Source organism: Ciona robusta, chromosome 14, assembly GCF_009617815.1.
Source record: "Ciona robusta chromosome 14, ASM961781v2".
NCBI lineage: Eukaryota > Metazoa > Chordata > Ascidiacea > Phlebobranchia > Cionidae > Ciona > Ciona robusta.
Genome location: NC_143248.1, coordinates 3,662,664 through 3,683,651, shown reverse-complemented (window position 1 = coordinate 3,683,651; position 20,988 = coordinate 3,662,664). Strand labels below are relative to the sequence as shown.

The following is a 20,988-nucleotide window of genomic DNA, read 5'->3' as shown; positions in this document are numbered from 1 at the left end:
ATAACTTAACTTTCATATACACCCAGAAAAGGAAGCTAATATACTGTTGTAGCAGTCATTTAAAATTTGATTTTGTAGGGTAAGTAGGAGTAGGTAGGTTAATGCAAATGCTGTTAGGGTTGAACGTCTATTTTAAAAGAAATATTGAGGTGTGTTTAATGCAAGAAAAGACCAGTCCTGCCAATTAATATAGTGTATGTGCATACAACTCACTGGCGTGCCCAACATAACACGCACTTTAAAACACCATACAAACGGCTGTCCATTTAACTGGTAACAAAAAGTAACTTACGTTGCGCGCGCGTTTTTAGGAATTTTGTTGCTTTATTAGACAGAACTGAAAAAAAATATCATTAATGTGTTAATTTTAACCTGATATTAAATAAATGTCTCGAAAGACGAGTGAAACCGTGTTCAGGCACAGTAAAGCTACGCCAGATGAGTGTGGAAACGTAGCGTGGGAGGACGATGCATTAATTAAGGCGTATGATACGGCGGTATCAAATCTACAGAATTTCGACTTACGTACAAGTCCTTATCAGTCTTCCCCACCGTACGATGCCTCAGCTACCGTGTCTAACGAAACTGGTTACGTTGTTTGGAGCAGAACACCAAAAGTAGAGGTACAGCATTATGCCGATGATATTGAACAAAATGAAGAATGTGAGTATGCGTGTAACATGTTTATATCTGTATTCATTATTCTCGCAAAATAAGTTGGTTAAAATGCCGTAACTATTGCCATATTATATGAATGAATGAATGTAACTTACTTTATCCTCGCAAGGCCGGAAAACGAAAATCGTTGTCACGCTGGTTTAACACCTCGTGCCAGCTTACGAGTTACCATGTATGTTACTTTGTGGGTGATTATTTTTTTTCTAACCACTACGCCATGGCGCCGGATATCTTCGCATTGCAGCCCTTGGTTAAAATCGTAACGGTCCAAAGATATCAAGATAATAGATAGAATATATGCCTTTCGCTGTAGAAATACATTAACAGTTAACACCAGTTTAAATAATATTACTTTATAAATCTAATCAACTTTACCTTTTTTTGTAAATTTGGTGTTAGTGAAGAATCCTTCCCCCACTTTATTGGCTAACTATTAACCCCTATAACCACTAACCCCCTAACCACCAACCTTTAACACTTTTCACCAGCCCATTCTGCCATTTACTGAAAGATTCTTCACTAGTACCGTAAATTTTTCTAAAACAATATAAAAACGTATGTACAAATATAAATTTTTACAGATGTCGAAGAAAATGATGAAACATGGTCCGCTGGTGACGAATGCATGGCATATTTCTATGAGGATGGACTGTACTACCCTGCTGTCATACAATCTGTTGATTATGATGACGGAACAGCTACTGTGGAATATACCGACTACAACGGGGGTCCTGAGGCTGTACAGTTAGAAGACATACATCCGCGCCGGCTATGGAATCTCTCAGAAGTTGAATCAAATTTAAGCGAAACAACGCAATCATGTTCGAGCTCTGTAGCTAATAATGCTGATGATGAGCGGCAGAAAAAAGAAAATAAACCTCGTTTAAAATCTTCACATCATAACCATAAACAATTCATTCCGAAACCTTTTAATCTAATGCCGCCGTCTCCATGGATGTTACCGCCGGATTTAAATACGACAACGAATGATGTTAACAGCTTATCAAAAGACGCACTTTCGAATATGTTCGCTAGTTGGTATATGGCAGGGTATCAGACTGGTTTTCATAGAGGTCTAGCGTCTTCTTGTTGCAAAAATAATTGCAAAAAATGACCACAGAAATTATGTCTAAGCTATGAGCTGAACAGAGGAATTATGTATAAGTTGTTCTACTTTTTTGATTTAATAATGAAAGAAATTGCTGATTTGTTTTTCTACAATTATTTTGCCTTGTGTAAGTGTAGTTATAATGTGATTTGTAATGGCCTACATTTGCGCACTCGACTGCAGTATCTAGGTCTCAAGGTATCAATAACGTGTATTTGTGATCGATATGTAGAGAAATATCTACCATAGGCTACACAACAAATAGTGACAATCACACTTACACTCTTATTTTGTTTGGTTATTGCTGAATATTTGGTATTAGTTGTTAAACATGGGTGATAGTGGTGATGAATACAGTAGGCAACCTCGAGATAAATTTCAGCGAGAGAGAAGTGATCAGTTTGAAAGAAGAGGAAGGGAGAGAGAATATGGAAGAGAAAGGTAAGATTTTGATCTGTTTATAATAAAAATCGGTGTGTTTTTCCACTCTAGGTAATTAATAGCAGTTTTTTAATTTTTAATCACCAACAAACTTTCATACGTGGTAACTTATAAGTGGGCATGAGATGTATAAACCTAAACACCCGTGTTATAACGTCTGTTGTTGGCTGGCATGCAAGGATGAACAAGTTACATATGTGGTAACTTGTAAGCAGGCCAGAGGTATAAAACAGAGCACTTGTGTTATAACGACTGTCGTTGCCTGCTATACAAGGGTAAATAAGTAAACTATATGGTAATGGTAACTTGTAGGCTGGCACCAGTCAGATGAAACAGAACACCTGTGTTGTAACAGCTGTTTTAGCCCACCATGCGAGGGTAAAAAAGTTGCGTATATTCAACTTCCAATTTGTTTCGCCAACCAGGAGTCGTGGATGGAACGCTCCAATGTCCGGAGGAGAGATGAAAGGCAACGGGATGCGACCGATGGGAGGGGAGGCAATGCCACGTCATCGTCCTCCAGATTATCCCATGGGAGGTCCTCCGGACATGAAGAGGAGGTTTAGTCCTGGGCGCGAATCTGAGATGAGAGGAAGGAAAAGAATGCGGTTAGTCTGTAATTTAATTTCACCTTTTTGTTATAGAGTCCAGAGATGTTTGTTTTTTAAATGTGAAATAAACAGTCTTGGTGGAAAAGCTATTTTAGTGATGCCTGTAAACTTTAAAGCTTGGAATTCATTAAATTGCCAATACAAGTGTCAAGCAAACAAACAGGGCCAAACTAAAGTATACAGTAATCGTCACATAATACACATTAATTGAGATTTGGATAAAATTTATAAACCATGATGCCTATGATTTACATTACTACTTGCATAATACACTGCCTTTCACTATGGTGTGCCAATAGTATGCTCCATTTGTAAATGATTTTTACATCCTGAAACAACATCCACCCATTTTTATTTCCCATTTTTCATACAGTCCATTTGAACCTGGGTTTGAGGGAGGTTGGGGTGGTGGGTGGAACCGACAACCATTTCACCCCCGTGACGAGTGGGGGCAAGGGGACCGGGGTTCGGGACACCCCATGGACATGCAACCAACTGGACCCAAAATGTTGACTTTCAAACAATGGCTGAATAACCAGGTGAGAATATTAGAATATGATCTTAAGCTGTTTTTTTTTTAATTACTATGTAACCAGTAGGGTAGCAAGGGGGATTTTATGGGGTTGCGTACACTCCCTTTTTTTCTATATTGAACTCCCCCCCCTGTTTTTAGAATAAAACCCACTTTATTTTTTTTCCTGGCTATGCCCCTGCTTGTAACATAAACAGCCTGAGTGTAGGGGTAATTTGACTCTCAGGTCCTTGACAAGGACCTTACTGGTGTAGAATAGAATAAGCAGTTAGCAGGGAACTATTTTATTGAAGCTAGTATATAAGCGCAAACTTCAAAAGCAGAATTATAACCGTTTAAGATCATAGGCTAGTGAATAAACGCCTAAAAACAGAAATTAAAGACTGTATTTTCACTTGTAAAACTGTGTTTTGGATTAAACAAAAACTGTATTTGACTTTTAAAACTGCGAAACATTACAATGTAATTTGTTATTTTAACGATAATATTAAATTGTACGTTCCTCACAGAAAGATGACATCACTGATGAGGAAGCCGTGAAAAATTACACAGAATATAAAATCAACTTTCGGAGACAACAGTTGCAGGAATTTTTTATCGCTCATAAAGATGAAGAATGGTGAGTTTATCATGAATATCAAATTCACGGGATATTCATTATCATATTCCTTTTTAGTTGTATGCGAAATATTCGAGTAAAAAGGCATGTTATGCTTTATAGGCTGGATATTAGGTAGTTTAGGCTTAAATTTTGAATTGCTTCTGCTGCAAAAACACTAAAAACTATTTTTTTGAATTAAAACGTTTACACAATTCGAAAAATTTCTTTTGTAACAGTGTAGATAGTAAATGATATCAAACGAATGTGAATACTCCAAATTAAAACCATTTTTTTTATAAATCTTCACCAATTTTTCGTCAACAGGTACAAGAAGGAAGCAAATGAAATAGTTTTCAATATAAGATACTTAGGTCTGACCAGACAGATTTAGTGTTTGAAAATTGTATTACTGAGAAGGGTTAGACAGGTTTTAGATGCTTTGTATACCTGAATAGCTAATTAGTTTTACACATCCTCGGTCATCAAAGGTAAACTTTAAAATGTTTTAATAATTTTCAAAAAAAACTAAATTTTCAAAAAACTCAAATTCTAAAAACTAGTATATACAATATTTTTTTCTTTTAATGCAGAATATAATAACCTCATCTATTTTCATGTATTATTTCATCATTTTTTTAAAGGTTTAAAGAGAAATACGAGCCAGATGAAGCCGACAAGCGTTTCTCGGACCAGCGTAGTAGTATCTTATGGAGGGCAGATGTTTATTCAAAGTTGATAAAAATGGATACGTTTGACTTGGTGGATATTGACCTTGCTAATGAAGAACATATTATCAAAGTTCTCGACAGTGGTTCGTATTTGATGTTCTGATCTTGTATTGAACTTGTCTATCCTTATTGGAATTTTCATGAAACTGTTGATTTTCATGAATCTTTGTTGGTTTTCATGAAACTGTTGATTTTCATGAAACTGTTGATTTCATGAATCTGTTGATTTCATGAAACTGTTGATTTTCATAAAACTGTTGATTTTTTAAAAAACTGTTGATTTTTTATGAAACTTTATTTTCATGAAACTGTTGATTTTCATGAAACTGTTGATTTTCATGAAACTGTTAATTTCATGAAACTGTTGATTTTCAAAACTGTTAATTTCATGAAACTGTTGATTTTCATAAAAATCTGTTGATTTTCATGAAAGTGTTGATTTTCATGAAACTGTTGATTTCATGAAATTGTTGATTTTCATGAAAATCTGTTAATTTCATGAATCTGTTGATTTTCTTGAATCTGTTGTCTCAATTTCATAAAACTGATGATAAAAATCTTCCCAACCTCCCAAATCCTCTTCCCCAGCTGTGATCCTGATGGAAGGAGGAAACGATGAGGATTTGAAAATCTTGGATGAAGATCCAGCCTCACTGAACTTGGATGATCCTCCACCAACTCTTGCATCCGATGCAAAGTCCGAGGATGCAAAGGAAGATAAAGAAGAAAAGAAGGAAACAATTATGCAGGTTTACTGTCAAATTTATTTAAACTTAATTGTTTAAAAATTACGTATTTTTTATTATATATGGAAATCTTATCGCTGTAATTTCTTTTACCTTATTTGATCAAAAACTGCATTTTTTTTATTATTGCAAAATTAAAAATCTTATTATTTTAAAGTTTATTTGTAGCTTATTTTTCAAATGTATGGTTCAGCAAGGGTAATGGGCCAACTCTGGCATATATAAATCTCAGGTCACTTTTAGTAGGATCTCACCCATTTAAAATCTATAGAATTACATTTCACAGTTTATGTTTTTTCTATATAGCTTTTAAATCTCAGTAGTTCTGAATAACCTATATAATATGAAGACTACTATGTGTGTGTGTGTGTGTGTGCGTATGTGTGTGTGTTGGCTTAACTTGTGTCTATTCCATACAGCCCGATTCACTAACAGAGGAACAATATGAGATGAAAAAGCAAGCTGAGCTGTTCAAACAACTGGTGAAAAAAACAGAATCCGAATCAGAACCAGAAATTGTAGGTTGTATGATAAATGAATGATCTAATTAGTGGTTATAGTGAGGTAGATCTAGACCTAAATTAAGTAGAAGTCTTGCCATTTGTGTGTGTGTGTAGAGTTTTATGGAAATAAAGCTTTTTGTGTGAAGACGACCATGTTCTAAATCTAAATAACTGCACAAAATGCCTGTTATATTGTGCCACACATTTGTTTTTTGTTTGTTGCGTAGAGAAATTTAGACTGTGGCAAAATGGTTAGCGCGCATGCCTCTGAGCCAGAGGAAATTGGTGAAAGGCTTGTCACTGCTACCATCGAGGGTGAATGACTGAATGTGTCCTTGGACAAGACACTTAACGGCAATTGCTCCAATCCATTGGTCACTAATGCGCTGTCCAAATTATCAACCATTAATAAAAAAATAATAATAATCACCCATAAAGTAACATACATGGTAACTTGTAAGCCGACATGAGTTGTATGAAACAGTACACCAGTGTTATAACGACAGTCGTTTTCCGGCCATGCGAGGATACGCCAAGTTTTTCAATTCAATTCAAATGTTTCAATTTGTTAGATCCCCTTTAAAAATCATTGAACATGTCCCTGATAAGAATATTATCACTCAAACTACTTACATTTAACCATCAACAGCCATCTACTGGTGATGGAGAAGGTTTGGAACAACAAGAAACAACACCAGAGGATGAACAGAAGAATCAATCGAGTGAAAATGAAAGGAAATCCGATACTGAAGGTTTTTAAAATGTTTGTTATATATATAGTAGGGTCGGGGAAAGATGGGAAACCTTTTCTTTCTATTTTCCTATCCAATTTGGCAGTAAATAATGAACATTCAATAAAATATAAAGCTGTATCCTCACTGCTCCCATAAACCATTGTTAATTGTTTAAAACACAATCAGGATATTTAGATATTATGTGCTGAAAGTGCCCTGTCTCCCCCCTACTATATGTGGTGTTATGTTAATGATTTGGTTTGGGTAAAATCTAACTTGTTGTTTAGACAATGAAGCTGATAATGTGGAGAAACCTACAGAAGATGGAGAGGTAGAATTATTGATGTATTTTAACACTAATGTACTTTATAAATTTAGCATGTATATTGCATTTATGCCATGCTTATTCTAATACAGTTAAAGGGGTACCAACAAAAAATCAAAATTTTTATACTGATATAGTTGTTCAAATGCGGTCTAAAGGAAGCATCAAAGTTTAAAAAAAAACAGCTTTTAAAAAAATTGCGTAAAATTACCTGCTGGAGTAATAAGAAAATTCAAAACAAATTTTGAATTCAGTATTTCTGATTTTTTAGTAACTGTTTCGTTTTTTTGAAATTTTTGTGGTACCTTTATATTTGAGCATCTCTATCTATATACAAATTTTGTATATGCAATTTTTCATTAATATCCCGGGCATATTATGCGCCTTTAACTAAATAACATTTTTTTCATTAATATGCCAGGCATATTATGCCCCCTTAACTAAATAAAAACTTGACCACCAGACCATGGTATATTCTTATATTATAACAGTTGAAACAGCCACCTAAAGCTCGTGCTTTGCATCAAACTCACTCCATATTCATGAGGAATCTTCCACCATCTGTTAGCAAACTGGATATCATTAATCTTTGTAAAAGATTTGCTGGATTTATTCGAGTGGCGTTCTCTCATCCACTTGAAGACAGAAAGTAAATTGTTTAGATATTTTCTGTTGAATCATTAGGTTTTACTCGACAGTGAGCATCAGGTGTATTATTGTATATAAACACAATATTTTATGTGCTACTTAAGCATATGTTCTCTGTTATAACTCGACAGCGGACAAGCCGGACATGAGGTGTTTTAAACCCACTATATTACTTTTTAAGCATATGTTCCTTTTCTCTGTTATACCTTGACAGTGGGCATCAGGTATAAGGCATATGTTCATGTTATAACTTAACATTGAGTGTAATGTGTATAAAGTACAATATCTCTGTCTGGTTGATAGAATACTCACGTTATAACTTCCTAATCCAAGTAAATACTACTAACTTGTTTAGGTTTATGAAATAATGAACAACATATTAATAAAACCAAACTTAAATAAAATTATTTTGGAGTAAACTATTAGATTAAAATAAATAATTAATATTTATACCAAATGTTGCCTAAATCACAGGTCCTCATAGACCTCACTCATACAGAATAGAATAGTAATTATACTTCTTATTTTTTTACCTTAAATTACTTCTTAATTTAGTCGTTTTTACCGTCGTTGTTGGGTAACATTTGATCGGAACGTGAATATCAAGGATATTTGTTGGAATCTGAATAACTTGAGGGTAAGTTAATTTTGTTTAATATGAACTACAGTGTAAGGTTATATAGTAGGGTGGGGGAAGACGGGACACTTTAACACTTAACATTCCAAGTATCTTGGTCGTGTTTTAAACAATTAACAACGATCTAGAGAGTCGTGAGGATGCGGTTTTATAATTTTTTTAATGTTCTTTGTTTACTATTAAATAGGAAGAAAAAATAGGTGTCCCATTTTCCCCCATCCTACTATATATTAGAAGCAATAAATTGAATTCTATTTGTATAATTTTTTTATTAATTATCTGTTATATGGGGAGACATGTATGAAGAATATATGATAAAAGTTACCTGTACCTGTAAATAAGGCTGTAAAAGACCAAAAAAATCATTTTTTTCAGGCTATAAAGAAATGTTTAAAATTTTGATATAGATGTAAAAAAATTTTGGGTGTAAAAAATTGTTTAAATATTTTTTTTATTTTTTTTTCACTTTTTTGACAGCTTCGAGACTTAGAGCTGAACCCAGTTGTCAATCGTGATTTATCTCGCCGTGTTCGTCCGATATCTGGTATTGCTCAACATGTTCAATGCGCAAGGAATGACTTGCGCAATGTGGCGCGACTTATTATGCATCTCGATGGAAAATGGAAGTTATGGGAAGACAATAAAGAGGTGGGTGGTGATAGCGCTGGCAAAGTGGTTGTTATTTCTGTGGTCTAGTGTGTTTATAGATTCAAGGCTTGATGCTGCTATGATTTTAGATTTCCGTCTTTGCCCAAGACACTTAACAGCAGTTGCTCTAACCCAGTGGTTTCTTATGGGTTGTCTAAATTATCCGCCATACAATATTTTAAAAAAATGAAAAAAATAGTCACCAGAAACCACGAAGTTAACGTTTATCATTGCTCCACCATTTGAGGATAAATGAGTTTCATTCACTGATTGTTTGATGTTATTGTATGAAAAATAATGGTTGACTGTGTGGACGATGTAGTCTGAGATGGAGCTGCACCAGTGACTGACTTAAATGAGCTTTCCGAGAGTTGTGGTAATGGGCCAAATCTGGCCTAAATCCCTGGTCCTTACAAGGACCTCATCCAGAAAAACAATATTGTAATTTTAATAATGTGACCTTAAATTTGTTGCAGGTAAAAGACGAAGATAAGAAGACTGATGAAAAAGATGAATCCGGCAATCCTTGGCTGAAGAACATCTCGGAGTATTTGGTTGATGAGATGGATGCAGAGGAAGAGGAGCTGGTGGGTGATGCGGGGAAAAAGGAGGAGGGAGAAGATCGTGAAGGAGCTGCTCCCATTGTTAAGATCACAAGGGATGAAAAACTCATCAAGGTGATGAAATCATGAAATAGTTTCATATGATTTGTTGTATTTTTCATGAGGTTATTTTAGTGACCATGATTTTTCATGATGTCATGATGCTTGATTGTTGTATTTTTCATGCGAAAAATTGGTTACCATAGTTTTTCAGGGTTTTCTATGGCTTTATGGTTTCATATGAAAATTTTAGTGACATCAGTTCAGTTGATACTTTCTTATCTAGCGCTGTGGTACAGTGGTTAAGCGCTTGGATTGTAATCGAAGGATACGGAGTTCAAGGCTCGACACTGGCAAATATACTGACTTAACTCTTAGACCCTGAAAACATTTTTGATGTCACTAACTATATAGAATAAAACATGGTATTTTTATCATGTGAAATAATTTAATCATTTTATTTATTACACAGGTATTGGATAGGTTGTTGTATTATCTACGGATCGTTCATTCAGTTGATTATTACAACGCAAGCGAATATCCATGCGAGGATGAAATGCCAAACAGGTCATTTACTTTTCTATTTATTGCCTGAAATATAAATAGTACTGTGGCTCTGTGGGGAAAGATGGGACAACTTTAGTACGTTTTATAAGTAGGAGTCGTGGGGATTCAGTTTTATAAATAATTAAATGTTCTTTGTTTACTACCAAATGGGACAGGAAAATAGAATGAAAAGGTGTCCCATCTTCCCCCACCCTACTGTATCACATTTAAATGTAAAAAAACATGTTAAAATTTTCCACAAATTTTTTAGCACAAAATTTTAGATTCTTTAAAAAGGTTTGTTAGGAGTGAAACAAGTTATCCAAAGTATTTTCTATACACAGATGTGGGATCATGCATGCCCGTGGTCCCATTCCACCTAACCTGCTCACTAAATCTGATATCAACGAATTCCAAAAGCGTTTCAATGATAAGTTGGCCCACATTCTCAACTTCAAGGAGCAGCTAACAGATGAAGAAGCTAAAAAACTTGGTGAGATGATTTTCATATGATGCGTTATCAGTGCTGTATCATGTTACGTTTACATTATAAAATAAAATACCTTTTTTATATTGCATAAACGTCTAAAATTCTTTTTATGTAATGTTACACCCCATGCACACTGTCAAGCTTTTAATAAATAATAATATAATAACTTTATTTGTCTCTCCGATTTACGAGAGCAAAGATTTAGAAATATTTTAAGCGAAAAGCCAGGATATAGCAAAAAAAACAACAGTTGTTAAAACATGTTTACAGTTAAGAACATATTTACATTTAGTTGGAAGAAAATAAGCGTGGTCGCTACACCTAATAAAATATATGTTTTTTAACTAATATAAAAAAATTGATGTTCTGTCAAGTTTGCATGTTGCACATGGTATATTTATATTGTATAGTGTTGGCTGGTACAATTACAATGCTTGTTTTGTGTACAAATGGTATCTACTTTGTGACATCATAATGTATTTATACAGGCCCAAAAGACGAGGAAACAGAAGTGGAAAAATTCATCACTGCAAATACTGAGGAACTGGGAAAGGATAAATGGCTGTGTCCTCTTAGTGGAAAAAAATTCAAAGTAAAATATACTAGTTTTTTTCTTTCTTACTTCTGTTACCACGCATAATATAACAGTTTTAACGTTTTATTCATCAGATGAGCTAAAAAAATTATTTTTTTTATTTAAAAAAATGATAAAAATTCTTGATCTTTTGTTTTGTTGTTTTGGTCTTGTCCCAAAAAATAATTTTAAAAGGAAATTGTACATAGGATGCCATAATGGCAGCACTTTGGCCTGTGTCTACGGTACTATAAATGTGCTTAGTGTTAGGCCTTCTATATTTTATTGTACGTGGTTGAGGTCCTATAAAGTGCATAGCATGGGACTGGAGATTTTGAGCACAGTTACTCTGTATAAAATAGTACATTGTTAAAACCTACATTATTTTTTTGTATGAAAAAAAGGATAATTTTTGCTTTTATCATAAATATTTAAAAAATAATAATTATTAATCACTTTTTTAAAAAAGCGTCCAGATTACATCCGCAAGCATATCTGAACCTTACTATTTATAAAAAAAGTACATTGTTAAAACCTAAATATTCCATTTTGTATCTAAAAACACTTTATTTCGCTTTTTTATTCCGAAGGGACCAGATTACATCCGCAAGCATATCTTTAACAAACATGGGGATAAAGTTGAAGCTGTGAAAAAAGAAGTAAAGTATTTCAACAATTACTTGATGGACCCCAGAAGACCGGGGCCAATGGAGGGGCAAGCAGGGAAACCCCCTTCTCACCCAGGTGGACCCCCACAGCAAGGTATGGGTTACAATGGACCCCCGCCGCGAGGGTATGGCCCTCCACCCCCATCAACACCACCTTTTCGTGGTGAACCAGGTTAGTGGGATCTGATGCAAAAACATTAAGTTTTTAACTATTTATGTTACAAAAAATTGAAAACAAATTTTTTACGTACAACGTAAAAAAAATAATTAAATAAAACTAAAAAAAAACTAAAACATAATTACCTACAAATGTTGCAAAAAAATATAATTACCACCGATGTTGCAAAAAAGCTAAAAAAATAATTATCCCCAGTTGTGTGGTAACTTGTAAGCAACCATACATGATAACTCATGAGCGGGCATGAGCCATGAGGTGTATGAAACAGAACACCCGTGTTATTAAACTGTCATTGCCTTACAAGGATAAACAACTTCCATTCGTTTCATCACAGGACGTGGACAATACTCCACACCACAATATCATCAGAGACCTCCTAACCCATATGGTAACGGGGCTGGACGTACTTACCCACCAAAGGCAGCAAGAATGGGGTAAGTTGTATATCATTATCGGTTTTTATTGCTTCTATTCCATGTGAGTAAGGTCCTCATCAAGGACCAGGGATTTAGGCCAGATTTGGCCCATTACCCCAACACTCTGGCCGCTTATATACATCGTTTATGCGAATAGTATGACTTGGACCTTGAATTTTTTGCCATTTTTCGTTTGTTGCATGTCAGGACATGGACTTCTGCTCTACTGTATTACATATTTCTGTTCTTAGTGATCCGTACGCATCTCGTCCCATTGTTGGATACCAAGATCTTGATGCACCAGAAGACACCGACTTATTCTAGAAGTGACATCATCAAAATATCAAACAAAAAATAATCTTGTTCAAAAAGAGCCATCATGGAATAGCAAAATATCCATCAAACGAAAACTCTGTTTAAAGCAACAGTTGCTATAGTTAAAAACTTGTATAAAACATCACAACCAAATCTGAAATGTCTTGTATTTAAAATGATAAGAAAAGTTGGTTTAAAAAAAACAAGAGCAGGTAATAGAACGAAAGTTTAAAAGTCTCAGCTCAGTGTCCAGGAGGTGGTTGAACTAGCTCTTGGAATTTTGAAATAAAATCCATGCTGTTTTCACTGATAAGACATTGAAGAGGAGGATCTGTTTCGCATTCGTTTAACATCCCGGAGGCAGGGCTTGATCCCGATCGAACATATTTGAATTTTGTGGATGAGAATGTTAAACTGTCCATGGAGTCTCTGTAAATTTAAGGTTGGTTAGTTGTTATAATGATACAATAATGGGAGTTATGTATATATCAGTTAGACAAGAAGGTATATTACAGCTTAACAAATCAATCTTTATATAGTAGGGCGGGACACATTTAGCACATAATATCCAAATAACCTGATCTTGTTTTAAACAATTAATGGGAGTCGTTAGAGTACGGTTTTATAAATCTTTGAATGTTCTTCGTTTACTACCAAATGGGAAGAGAAAATTAAATGAAAAGGTGTCCCATCTTTCCCCACTATATACCACATATGACCATTGTCACATTTCTGAATATAAAACCTGTGTAATTATTGCACTGTGGCATGTGCCAAACCTGAAGTAATGGGCCATCTCTGGCCCAAACCCCAGGTTCCCTGACATTCCTTGCAAAGACTGTACCTATAGTCAAAGAAGATAGCTTAGGACATTCTGTCTAATCATGTAACCAATCTCACAAAACTTACTCATCACTTGAAACAACCCGCTGTGGTGTATTCAAAACATCAGAATATTCTCTTCTGTTTGTTAGGAATGGAGATTCTGACCTCATTTTATCTGGAGATATTTGTAAGTCAATTGCAGGCATAGAAAGCATGGGAGGTGACCTTGTCTGGTTTCTCTGTGAAAGAAAGGATGTTTTGATTAAAAGGTAAAAAGCAAAGATAAATTGGGACAGATCTCATGAAATGAGTGTATAAAACAGAACACCCGTATTATAACAACTGTTGTTGCCCTATTACTGAAGGATAAAGTCGCCAGTAATTCAATCATGTAGCCAAAAAGATTCTTTAATGTTATTATTAAAGGAGTAAACAGTTTGAACAATTTAACCGTCAAAAAAATGCAAAAAAAGGTAATTTTCAAACTAAATGTTTACTTGTATGAGGTTTGCTTGGTTTGTGTTGTATTCTCTCGTATTTTTCTTCATAAACAAAAGATCATTTGTATCCGACGAAAAGTTGTCAGCACTAAACGCATCTATCGCTGGTATCAATGTATTTTCCATCATAAGTTTATGTGGCTTCTCAGTTTCATCTTCAGTTGTTAGAACAACACTTTCTGAACTACTAGTTGAAGGTGGTGGTGTTAATATTGACTCTACAGAAGCCACAACATTCTGTATTGGAACATCAGTAGCTGTAGCATGCTTGCTTGAAGTTTCTGCCTCATTACCACCACTTTGTTCAGACTGCATCACTTCTGTACTGATTTCAATACAACCAAGGTCAGGCAGGCTTTCACTGTACGAAGTTTGAGCATCTGCACTACTATTGCTTGTGAGTTGTGGTTGGGGTAGAGATTTCTCGCTTTGTACTTCAACAGCATGTTTTTCAGGGTTGTTTGCAATAGGTTGTACTGTTGGTATGAAACCAACTTTTTTATTCCCACCCGAAACAACCGAAAATTTCTTCATTTTACGAACACCAACTGCTCTTCTGTTGTTGCTTAAATCATGCATGGGATGTTTGAAAAGTTCATTTCTGTGGCCACGAATTTGCCCGTTCTGATCCAACTCTACTGGTGTCTGGTACATGACCGAATTTGGACCACGAAATTGACCTGCATAAAATACACTATTAACACTAATACAGTAGGCTATACCATAACAAAACTGTTCATTATCTCTTTAATAAGGGAGATCATATTATTAAAACAAAGAAGAGAATGGAAATCAACAGCAAAATGACAGTCGTTAAAACATGCTATAAAAAACAAGTGTGGCTATTAATTGTTATATAAATATTATATTTCATAAATATAACAAGTGAAAAAAAATAACAAGATTAAGTGTTAACTTACTTGAGGTAGATTTCCGATGATAATATGGAAGTTGTGGGACAGCGAAAGAAGTTGAAGCAGTTGACAGTTTACTTAACCCACGACCATATTTCTTTATTGTCGGTGGGGATAACATTTGCTGAAAGAAAAGTCGCCGTTAATCAAAGAATATCTGTAATACTGAATGTTTTGTGAGAAGAAATAAATGCAATGTTCGAATTTTTGAGCTATGATTGTACGTAACTTACTTTATCCTCATGTGGCCGGAAAATGAGTCGTTATAACACCAGTGTTATTTTTTTATACACCTCGTGCAGGCGTTTGAGTTACCACATATGTCACTTTGTGTGTGATTGTATTTCTGTACGGCTGATAATTTGGACGACCCATTAATGACCACTAGGTTGGAGAAGTTGACGTAAAGTGTCTCGCCCAAGGACACATACGCCCACAATGGTAGCAGGGCAAACTGTAGATACATTTGTTAACACACACCTTTAACACTGTGCAATGCTTAGTAAACTATATTTTACTCCAGTCAAAGCAAGCAGGGTAAAAAATACTGTCAACTCCACTTTAGTATATTTCACCTACAATCTACAATTCTGATTTTGGGAAACCCAGGTTGTATGTATGTATGTAACTTACTTTTTATCCTCGCGTGGCCGGAAAACGACAGTTGTTATCACACGGGTTTAACACTTCCTGCCAGCTTATGAGTTATCATGTATGTTACTTTGTGGGCGATATTTTTTGGGGGAATTTTTTATGTATGGCTGATAATTTGGACAACCCATTAGTGACTACTGGGTTGGAGCAATTGCCGTTAAGTGTCTTGCCCAAGAAGACCAACAATGGTAGCATCATCGTGCCTTGAACCCATTACCTCTGGGTTACAGGCAGAACCACTATGCCATGGCGAGTTGGCATTTAAACATAACCAAAATGCATCATCTAATGGTTAAACACTTACCTCGTCCTGGGAAGAACACTGAACTCCTACTTCTACTGTCTTTGACTGTTTGGTAGAAGAGCCAGCCCTGCCCCCATCTTCTGCTGTATTTTCTTCATAATGTTTTCCCGATAATTTAGTCTTTATAATAGCTGCAGTTTGTATCAAAGCATTGAGCGCTGAATTCGGAGAAATCTTTTGTTTAACTCCTTCATTTTTAGTAGAAGATTGAATCCAGTCGTAACATAATTTAAAGGAGGTAGGTTTCCCAAGCATCAAGTATATCTCTGCTATTGTAACACCTTCTGTATTATCCTTGTTCCAAATGCAGTCCTGCGTTGTCCTGCTTGTATGAATGGCAGTATCACTATCATTTCCAGCTAATGCTGTCGTATTTACAACTTCTTTATCTTTAGAAGAAACTTGTATCTCTCTTTCAATACAGTTCAATGAGTTGATGCACAATTCTGCAACATTTTCAGAGTTTTTCACTTGTGTTTCTTGAGTTGTTTCTGATGTGTTTGTTCGTAAAGCAGTGTTCACAGTTTTCACTTGTGTTTCTTGAGTTGTTTCTGATGCATTTGTACTTAAAGCAGTTTCCAGAAATTTAACTTGTGATTTTTGGGTTGTTTCTGATGTGTTTCTACTTAAACCAGTATCCAGAGTTTGAACCCCATCCATACATGAGCATTTTTCGCTATCACATAGCACACACACTCCACAATCAAGTGTATTTTCAAGTAATACATCTCCACAAATTGAAGTATCTAATGCATCCAAAACCATCTCAATGTCTTGATCAAGTACACCACTGTCGACATTAGAAACAGAAGTGTTTGCTTCTTGTATAGAATTATCAACCAAATCATGGCACGCATCTTCGTGATCAATTGATGACATTTGATCCTCACAAAAATCGGATGCAGGATTTGCAGCAACATTTTCGCTCTCGTCTTCCGAACTTAAATCCAGCGGTAAAGAATCCAAGTCAGTTCTAGCGAAAGTGGGATCTTCGTTTTTGTTTCCCGCTGATGATTTAAGCGTCGTGTACGAAACTATGCAGTGGTTTTTATTCAATAGAATCTGAAACGAAAAATTTCTGAATATTGTAACACTCCACACTGTAGGATTTCATTTATTATTATTATCACAAAATAAGTCTTGAATAAATAAAATTTATTTTGTCTTTTCGGTCACGATAACAAAGAACGAGAGAGTTTACAAAAGCGAAAAAGAGCAGTAACGGTAAAACAACAGTTGTTAAAATAGATTATTGATGAAAAAGAAACTAATAATTTTTTAGATAAAATGCGTGACCGTTACACCCTACAGAGTACAGACAATACAATAAGTCTTACCTGATGTACTTTGACATGAGCTTTAATGTTTACTTCAGGAGGTGTGTAGATTTGTAGTTTATCATTAGAAGCATTGGTAGGTGCGTTACTACCATCAGCTTCATTTGATAAAGCGAACATTTTATCGCCTAGCGATCTCCATTTGTTTATGAGGTATTTTATGATGTAAGACAACTGGCAGTTTAATGGTATGCTGAACCTGTATAACCAGATGAAATATGAATGCATTTATTGTTAATGTTTTTATAAACACAGAACAGAAATGTAGTAGGTTGGGGGGAAATGGGACACCTTTATCACATAATATCCAAATATCTTGATCGTGTTTTAAGCAATTAACAAAGGTCCATGGGAGTCGTGGGAAGGGTTTTCTATAGTTTGTAGTATATTAGAGTAATTATTGTCACACAAAGACAAGTTTAGTTAACAAGGAAAGATATGACGACGTTATAAGTGACCTGTACTAGCTGTATAATACACTTTAAATAAAGGAATGCATGTAACATATTCATCCTCGCATATGAAAGCAACCAAAGTTATCATAACACAAGTGTTCTGTTTCACACACTCGTGCCCGCTAACAAATTACCATGTATGTATCTTTATTAGTAATTGCTCCTGTTTCACACACTAGTGTCTGCTTACAAATTTTCAGGTATATATCGATAATTGCTTTTTTGTAGTTTATGGTTGACAATTTAGACAACCCATAACCACTGTATTGAAGCAAGGTTGAAGGGCTTACCTTGTCCTTGGGTTGTGGGCAAGCATGTGGACTTTATTCCAAGCCTTCATTGAATAAGGTTGAAGTTCTAAGTTAACTCTTAATGGAAGTTTAACCCTTCGTGCCTCAGAATAACAAGATTTCTTAGAAGTATCTTTAATAAGAAACAAAAATTGAAAGACAATTTCCCTCAGGACTCAAAGAGCTAACATTGCATCAAACCAGAAACATTGCATCAACATTGCATCAAACCAGAGAAAAACTGGTTTGATGCAATGTTAGCAGTTAAAACTTTGAAGTAGTCATGGTGTCCTAATAACTGAAAACGTTTTCACTCAGGATTATATATAATATTATACATATATAAACAGGAAAAGCTAATAACAAAGAATAACTGAAATATGTTTTCACTGAGGACTTTATAGATAAATAATCCTTAATTACACAGGAACACTAACTCACCACTTTTGCTGCCGATTTGTTTCAATGCTTTACAAGTTGGAGTTTTGATTCGATAGTTTTTCCCTTTTAACCGAACACTTGTGAAACCAGAGTTAACAAGCTCATTCAGTTTCATGATTCCTTTTTTCTTCAAAGCATCTGAAACCAAAGTGTCAGTGCAGAGTTTTTAGTGGGTTACTAGGACATTATAATGGTAATTGTAAACTTACACCCGCCTAGTTTTTTCCTCAGTTCTCCATAGTTAATCACAGCAAATAATTCTTGATTGGTTTTATTGCTTGCGCTCGAAATACTGCTCACTGAAATTTAAATATAGCTGAATCAATGAATGAATATATGTAACTTGCTTTATCCTCGCGTGGCTGGAAAACAACCTATTAGTGACTACTGGGTTTGAGCAATTCCCGCTAAGTGTCTTGCCCAAGGACACATACGTCCACAATGGTAGCAGCGACGGGCTTTGAACCGATTACCTCTGGGTTAAAGGTATACCTGCTAACCACTTTGCCAGAGCCCGGAGCTGCATCAAAGTTTGACAAGAAATACATTTTCTAATTATTATAAACATGGGGCCAATTTTTTTAAAACACAGGGGAAGCAAAAGATAGTTAGACACACTTTTTCTGTGAAACAAATCAAGATTATTGGTTTAAATGTTTACTGATTTATGCATTGAAATTTCAATGGCATGCTTTGGTACCTATATTATTAAACGATGTTATGTTTTGTGGGCCTATTATAACTATGCAAAAGCAAAAAAAAATGTAAAAATTATTAACAGTACCTTCACCATCAAGTAACTTGCTCACTGTAGTCCATGTGCGATAATATAAATGCCGGACTTGATCCTTAGTTTTAACAACAGATTCTCCACCTTTTTTCCTGTGTTTTTGGGCAATTGCCTTTTGTATGGCTTCAAAATCTTTCCCATGCTGATGAAAAAAACACTTTAAGATAAAAAAACATAATTTTTTGGATTTTTTTATATTTGGCTAATAATTTGGACAACCGATTAGTGACCACTGGGTTGGAGCAATTGCCGTTAAGTGTCTTGCCCAAGAACACATACGCCCACAATGGTGGCAGCGACGAGCCTCGAACCCGTTACCTCTGGGTTACAGGCAGGCGCGCTAACCACTTTGCCACTGCGCCAGATGTAGACAAATTCCCATACATGAATGTAACTTACTTTATCCTCGTGTGGCCGGAAAACGACAGTCTTTATAACACGGGTTTAACACCTCGTGCCAGCTTACGAGTTACCATGTATGTTACTTTGTGGGTGATTATTTTTTTTTGGATTTTTTTATGTATGGCTGATAATTTGGACAAGATTAGTGACCACTGGGTTGGAGCAATTGCCGTTAAGTGTCTTGCCCAAGAACACATACGTTCACAATGGTAGCAGCGACTAGCCTTGAACTCATTACTTCTGGGTTACAAGCAGGCGCGCTAACTACTATGCCACGGCGCTGGACACATGAACATTAATAAATACTTACAATTGCCACAGCATCAAAGAAATGATTCTTATCTTCCACACTCCATTGCTCTCTTACTCTTTTCTTCTTCATTGAAGTTGGTGTATTAATCAAAGCTTCAGTTCGTTGTTGCTTTCCATTCTCAGGATTAACTTTATCATCGTTGCTGCAACTGATAGAAGCATCTACTTTCAAAGGGGTTGCATCTGGTGTTGGACCTGGTGCTGCGAATCAACAATTATGTCTTTAACATTTACATAGTTATTTTGTTATTTGACAATTCTATATTTTTACAGTAATTTATATTGCCATTACAATAAAAGTATTAAAAGCTGAGAATAAATTCTATATTTTTACAGTAATTTATATCGCCATTACAATAAAAGTATTGTTATTTAAACAGTTCAATATTTTACAGTGAATACTATGAACATGCTTTGCTAAAGTTTAACACGTCTTTTCTATGAGGAAAAGCATTTATTGCTAAATTAAACACTGCCAGAATAGTTTAAATAATTCCCGTGAACCTGTACTTGAATCTGGTCGAAATCGTTTTACAGGTTTCACTGTCGCTCTTAAAACTGGTCCATTCGCAGATTTCTTTGATGGCTTTGTTAAACTTTGTCGTCTCCATACTCTTCCTTCTACAGGATCGCCTATATTTGGTGCATCCGACTGGCTAGACTCGTCACTTTTATCTTTTACATCTGTGTCCATTTTCAGAATTGGTCACGCCCATTCGGCGAGCGTTTCAACGCAAATCATTTCCAAACTTAAGCTGACTTTTGCATACAGTTTATATTCTACACTGCTGCACAAAATCGATCAATTAGTTTATAAAAGAGAATAATTGTACATATTTAAACTTTGAGAACATATTCTTTTGTTTCAAATAATTAGGCTCAAATTTAAATAGATTTTTTTTACAAATAAATTGCGATAAACGTTCATGTGTTAAGAAATTTATGTTTTAAAATAATTTAGGCATGAACACTCACAAAAAATAGATATTTAAGTTTTTTTAGTCAAAAAATTTACATAACTTGTTTTTGTTAATT

General features: G+C 35.1%; 4 protein-coding genes across 6 annotated transcripts in view; 3 read left to right on the top strand and 1 right to left on the bottom strand.

The window, feature by feature from the left end:
* LOC149725052 (uncharacterized) overlaps positions 1 to 20,988 on the top strand; it is a 56,961-nt gene that overhangs the window by 22,985 nt on the left and 12,988 nt on the right. The gene's annotated exons all lie outside the window — the stretch shown is intronic.
* LOC149725056 (survival motor neuron protein-like) lies at positions 263 to 2,082 on the top strand. The gene is made up of 2 exons (XM_089892684.1): positions 263 to 663; positions 1,260 to 2,082. The coding sequence occupies exons 1-2, from the start codon at positions 387 to 389 to the stop codon at positions 1,790 to 1,792; spliced, it is 810 nt and encodes a 269-aa protein (XP_089748810.1). The 5' UTR covers positions 263 to 386; the 3' UTR covers positions 1,793 to 2,082.
* LOC149725055 (serrate RNA effector molecule homolog) lies at positions 2,064 to 12,889 on the top strand. Its single transcript, XM_089892649.1, has 19 exons — positions 2,064 to 2,227; positions 2,653 to 2,835; positions 3,212 to 3,377; positions 3,880 to 3,989; positions 4,613 to 4,782; positions 5,288 to 5,448; positions 5,865 to 5,963; positions 6,598 to 6,700; positions 6,970 to 7,013; positions 7,499 to 7,656; positions 8,211 to 8,292; positions 8,770 to 8,940; positions 9,417 to 9,617; positions 10,015 to 10,109; positions 10,433 to 10,581; positions 11,067 to 11,170; positions 11,743 to 11,992; positions 12,333 to 12,432; positions 12,666 to 12,889. Exons 1-19 carry the CDS (start codon positions 2,118 to 2,120, stop codon positions 12,736 to 12,738), a joined length of 2,529 nt encoding a protein of 842 aa, XP_089748775.1. The 5' UTR covers positions 2,064 to 2,117; the 3' UTR covers positions 12,739 to 12,889.
* On the bottom strand, positions 12,883 to 20,770 carry LOC149725054 (uncharacterized). Of its 3 annotated transcripts, none has more exons than XM_089892647.1 (12): positions 20,458 to 20,770; positions 19,952 to 20,148; positions 19,234 to 19,381; positions 18,659 to 18,748; positions 18,450 to 18,587; positions 18,009 to 18,141; positions 17,264 to 17,462; positions 15,927 to 16,988; positions 14,975 to 15,092; positions 14,052 to 14,734; positions 13,639 to 13,793; positions 12,883 to 13,158 (listed from the first exon to the last, which is right to left on the bottom strand). In XM_089892647.1, the coding sequence occupies exons 1-12, from the start codon at positions 20,645 to 20,647 to the stop codon at positions 12,972 to 12,974; spliced, it is 3,300 nt and encodes a 1,099-aa protein (XP_089748773.1). In that variant the 5' UTR covers positions 20,648 to 20,770; the 3' UTR covers positions 12,883 to 12,971. The 3 variants fall into 3 exon arrangements, with proteins under 3 accessions (XP_089748773.1, XP_089748772.1, XP_089748771.1); XM_089892646.1 differs by having other exon boundaries at positions 19,952 to 20,154; positions 20,464 to 20,770; XM_089892645.1 differs by having other exon boundaries at positions 19,952 to 20,154; positions 20,458 to 20,769.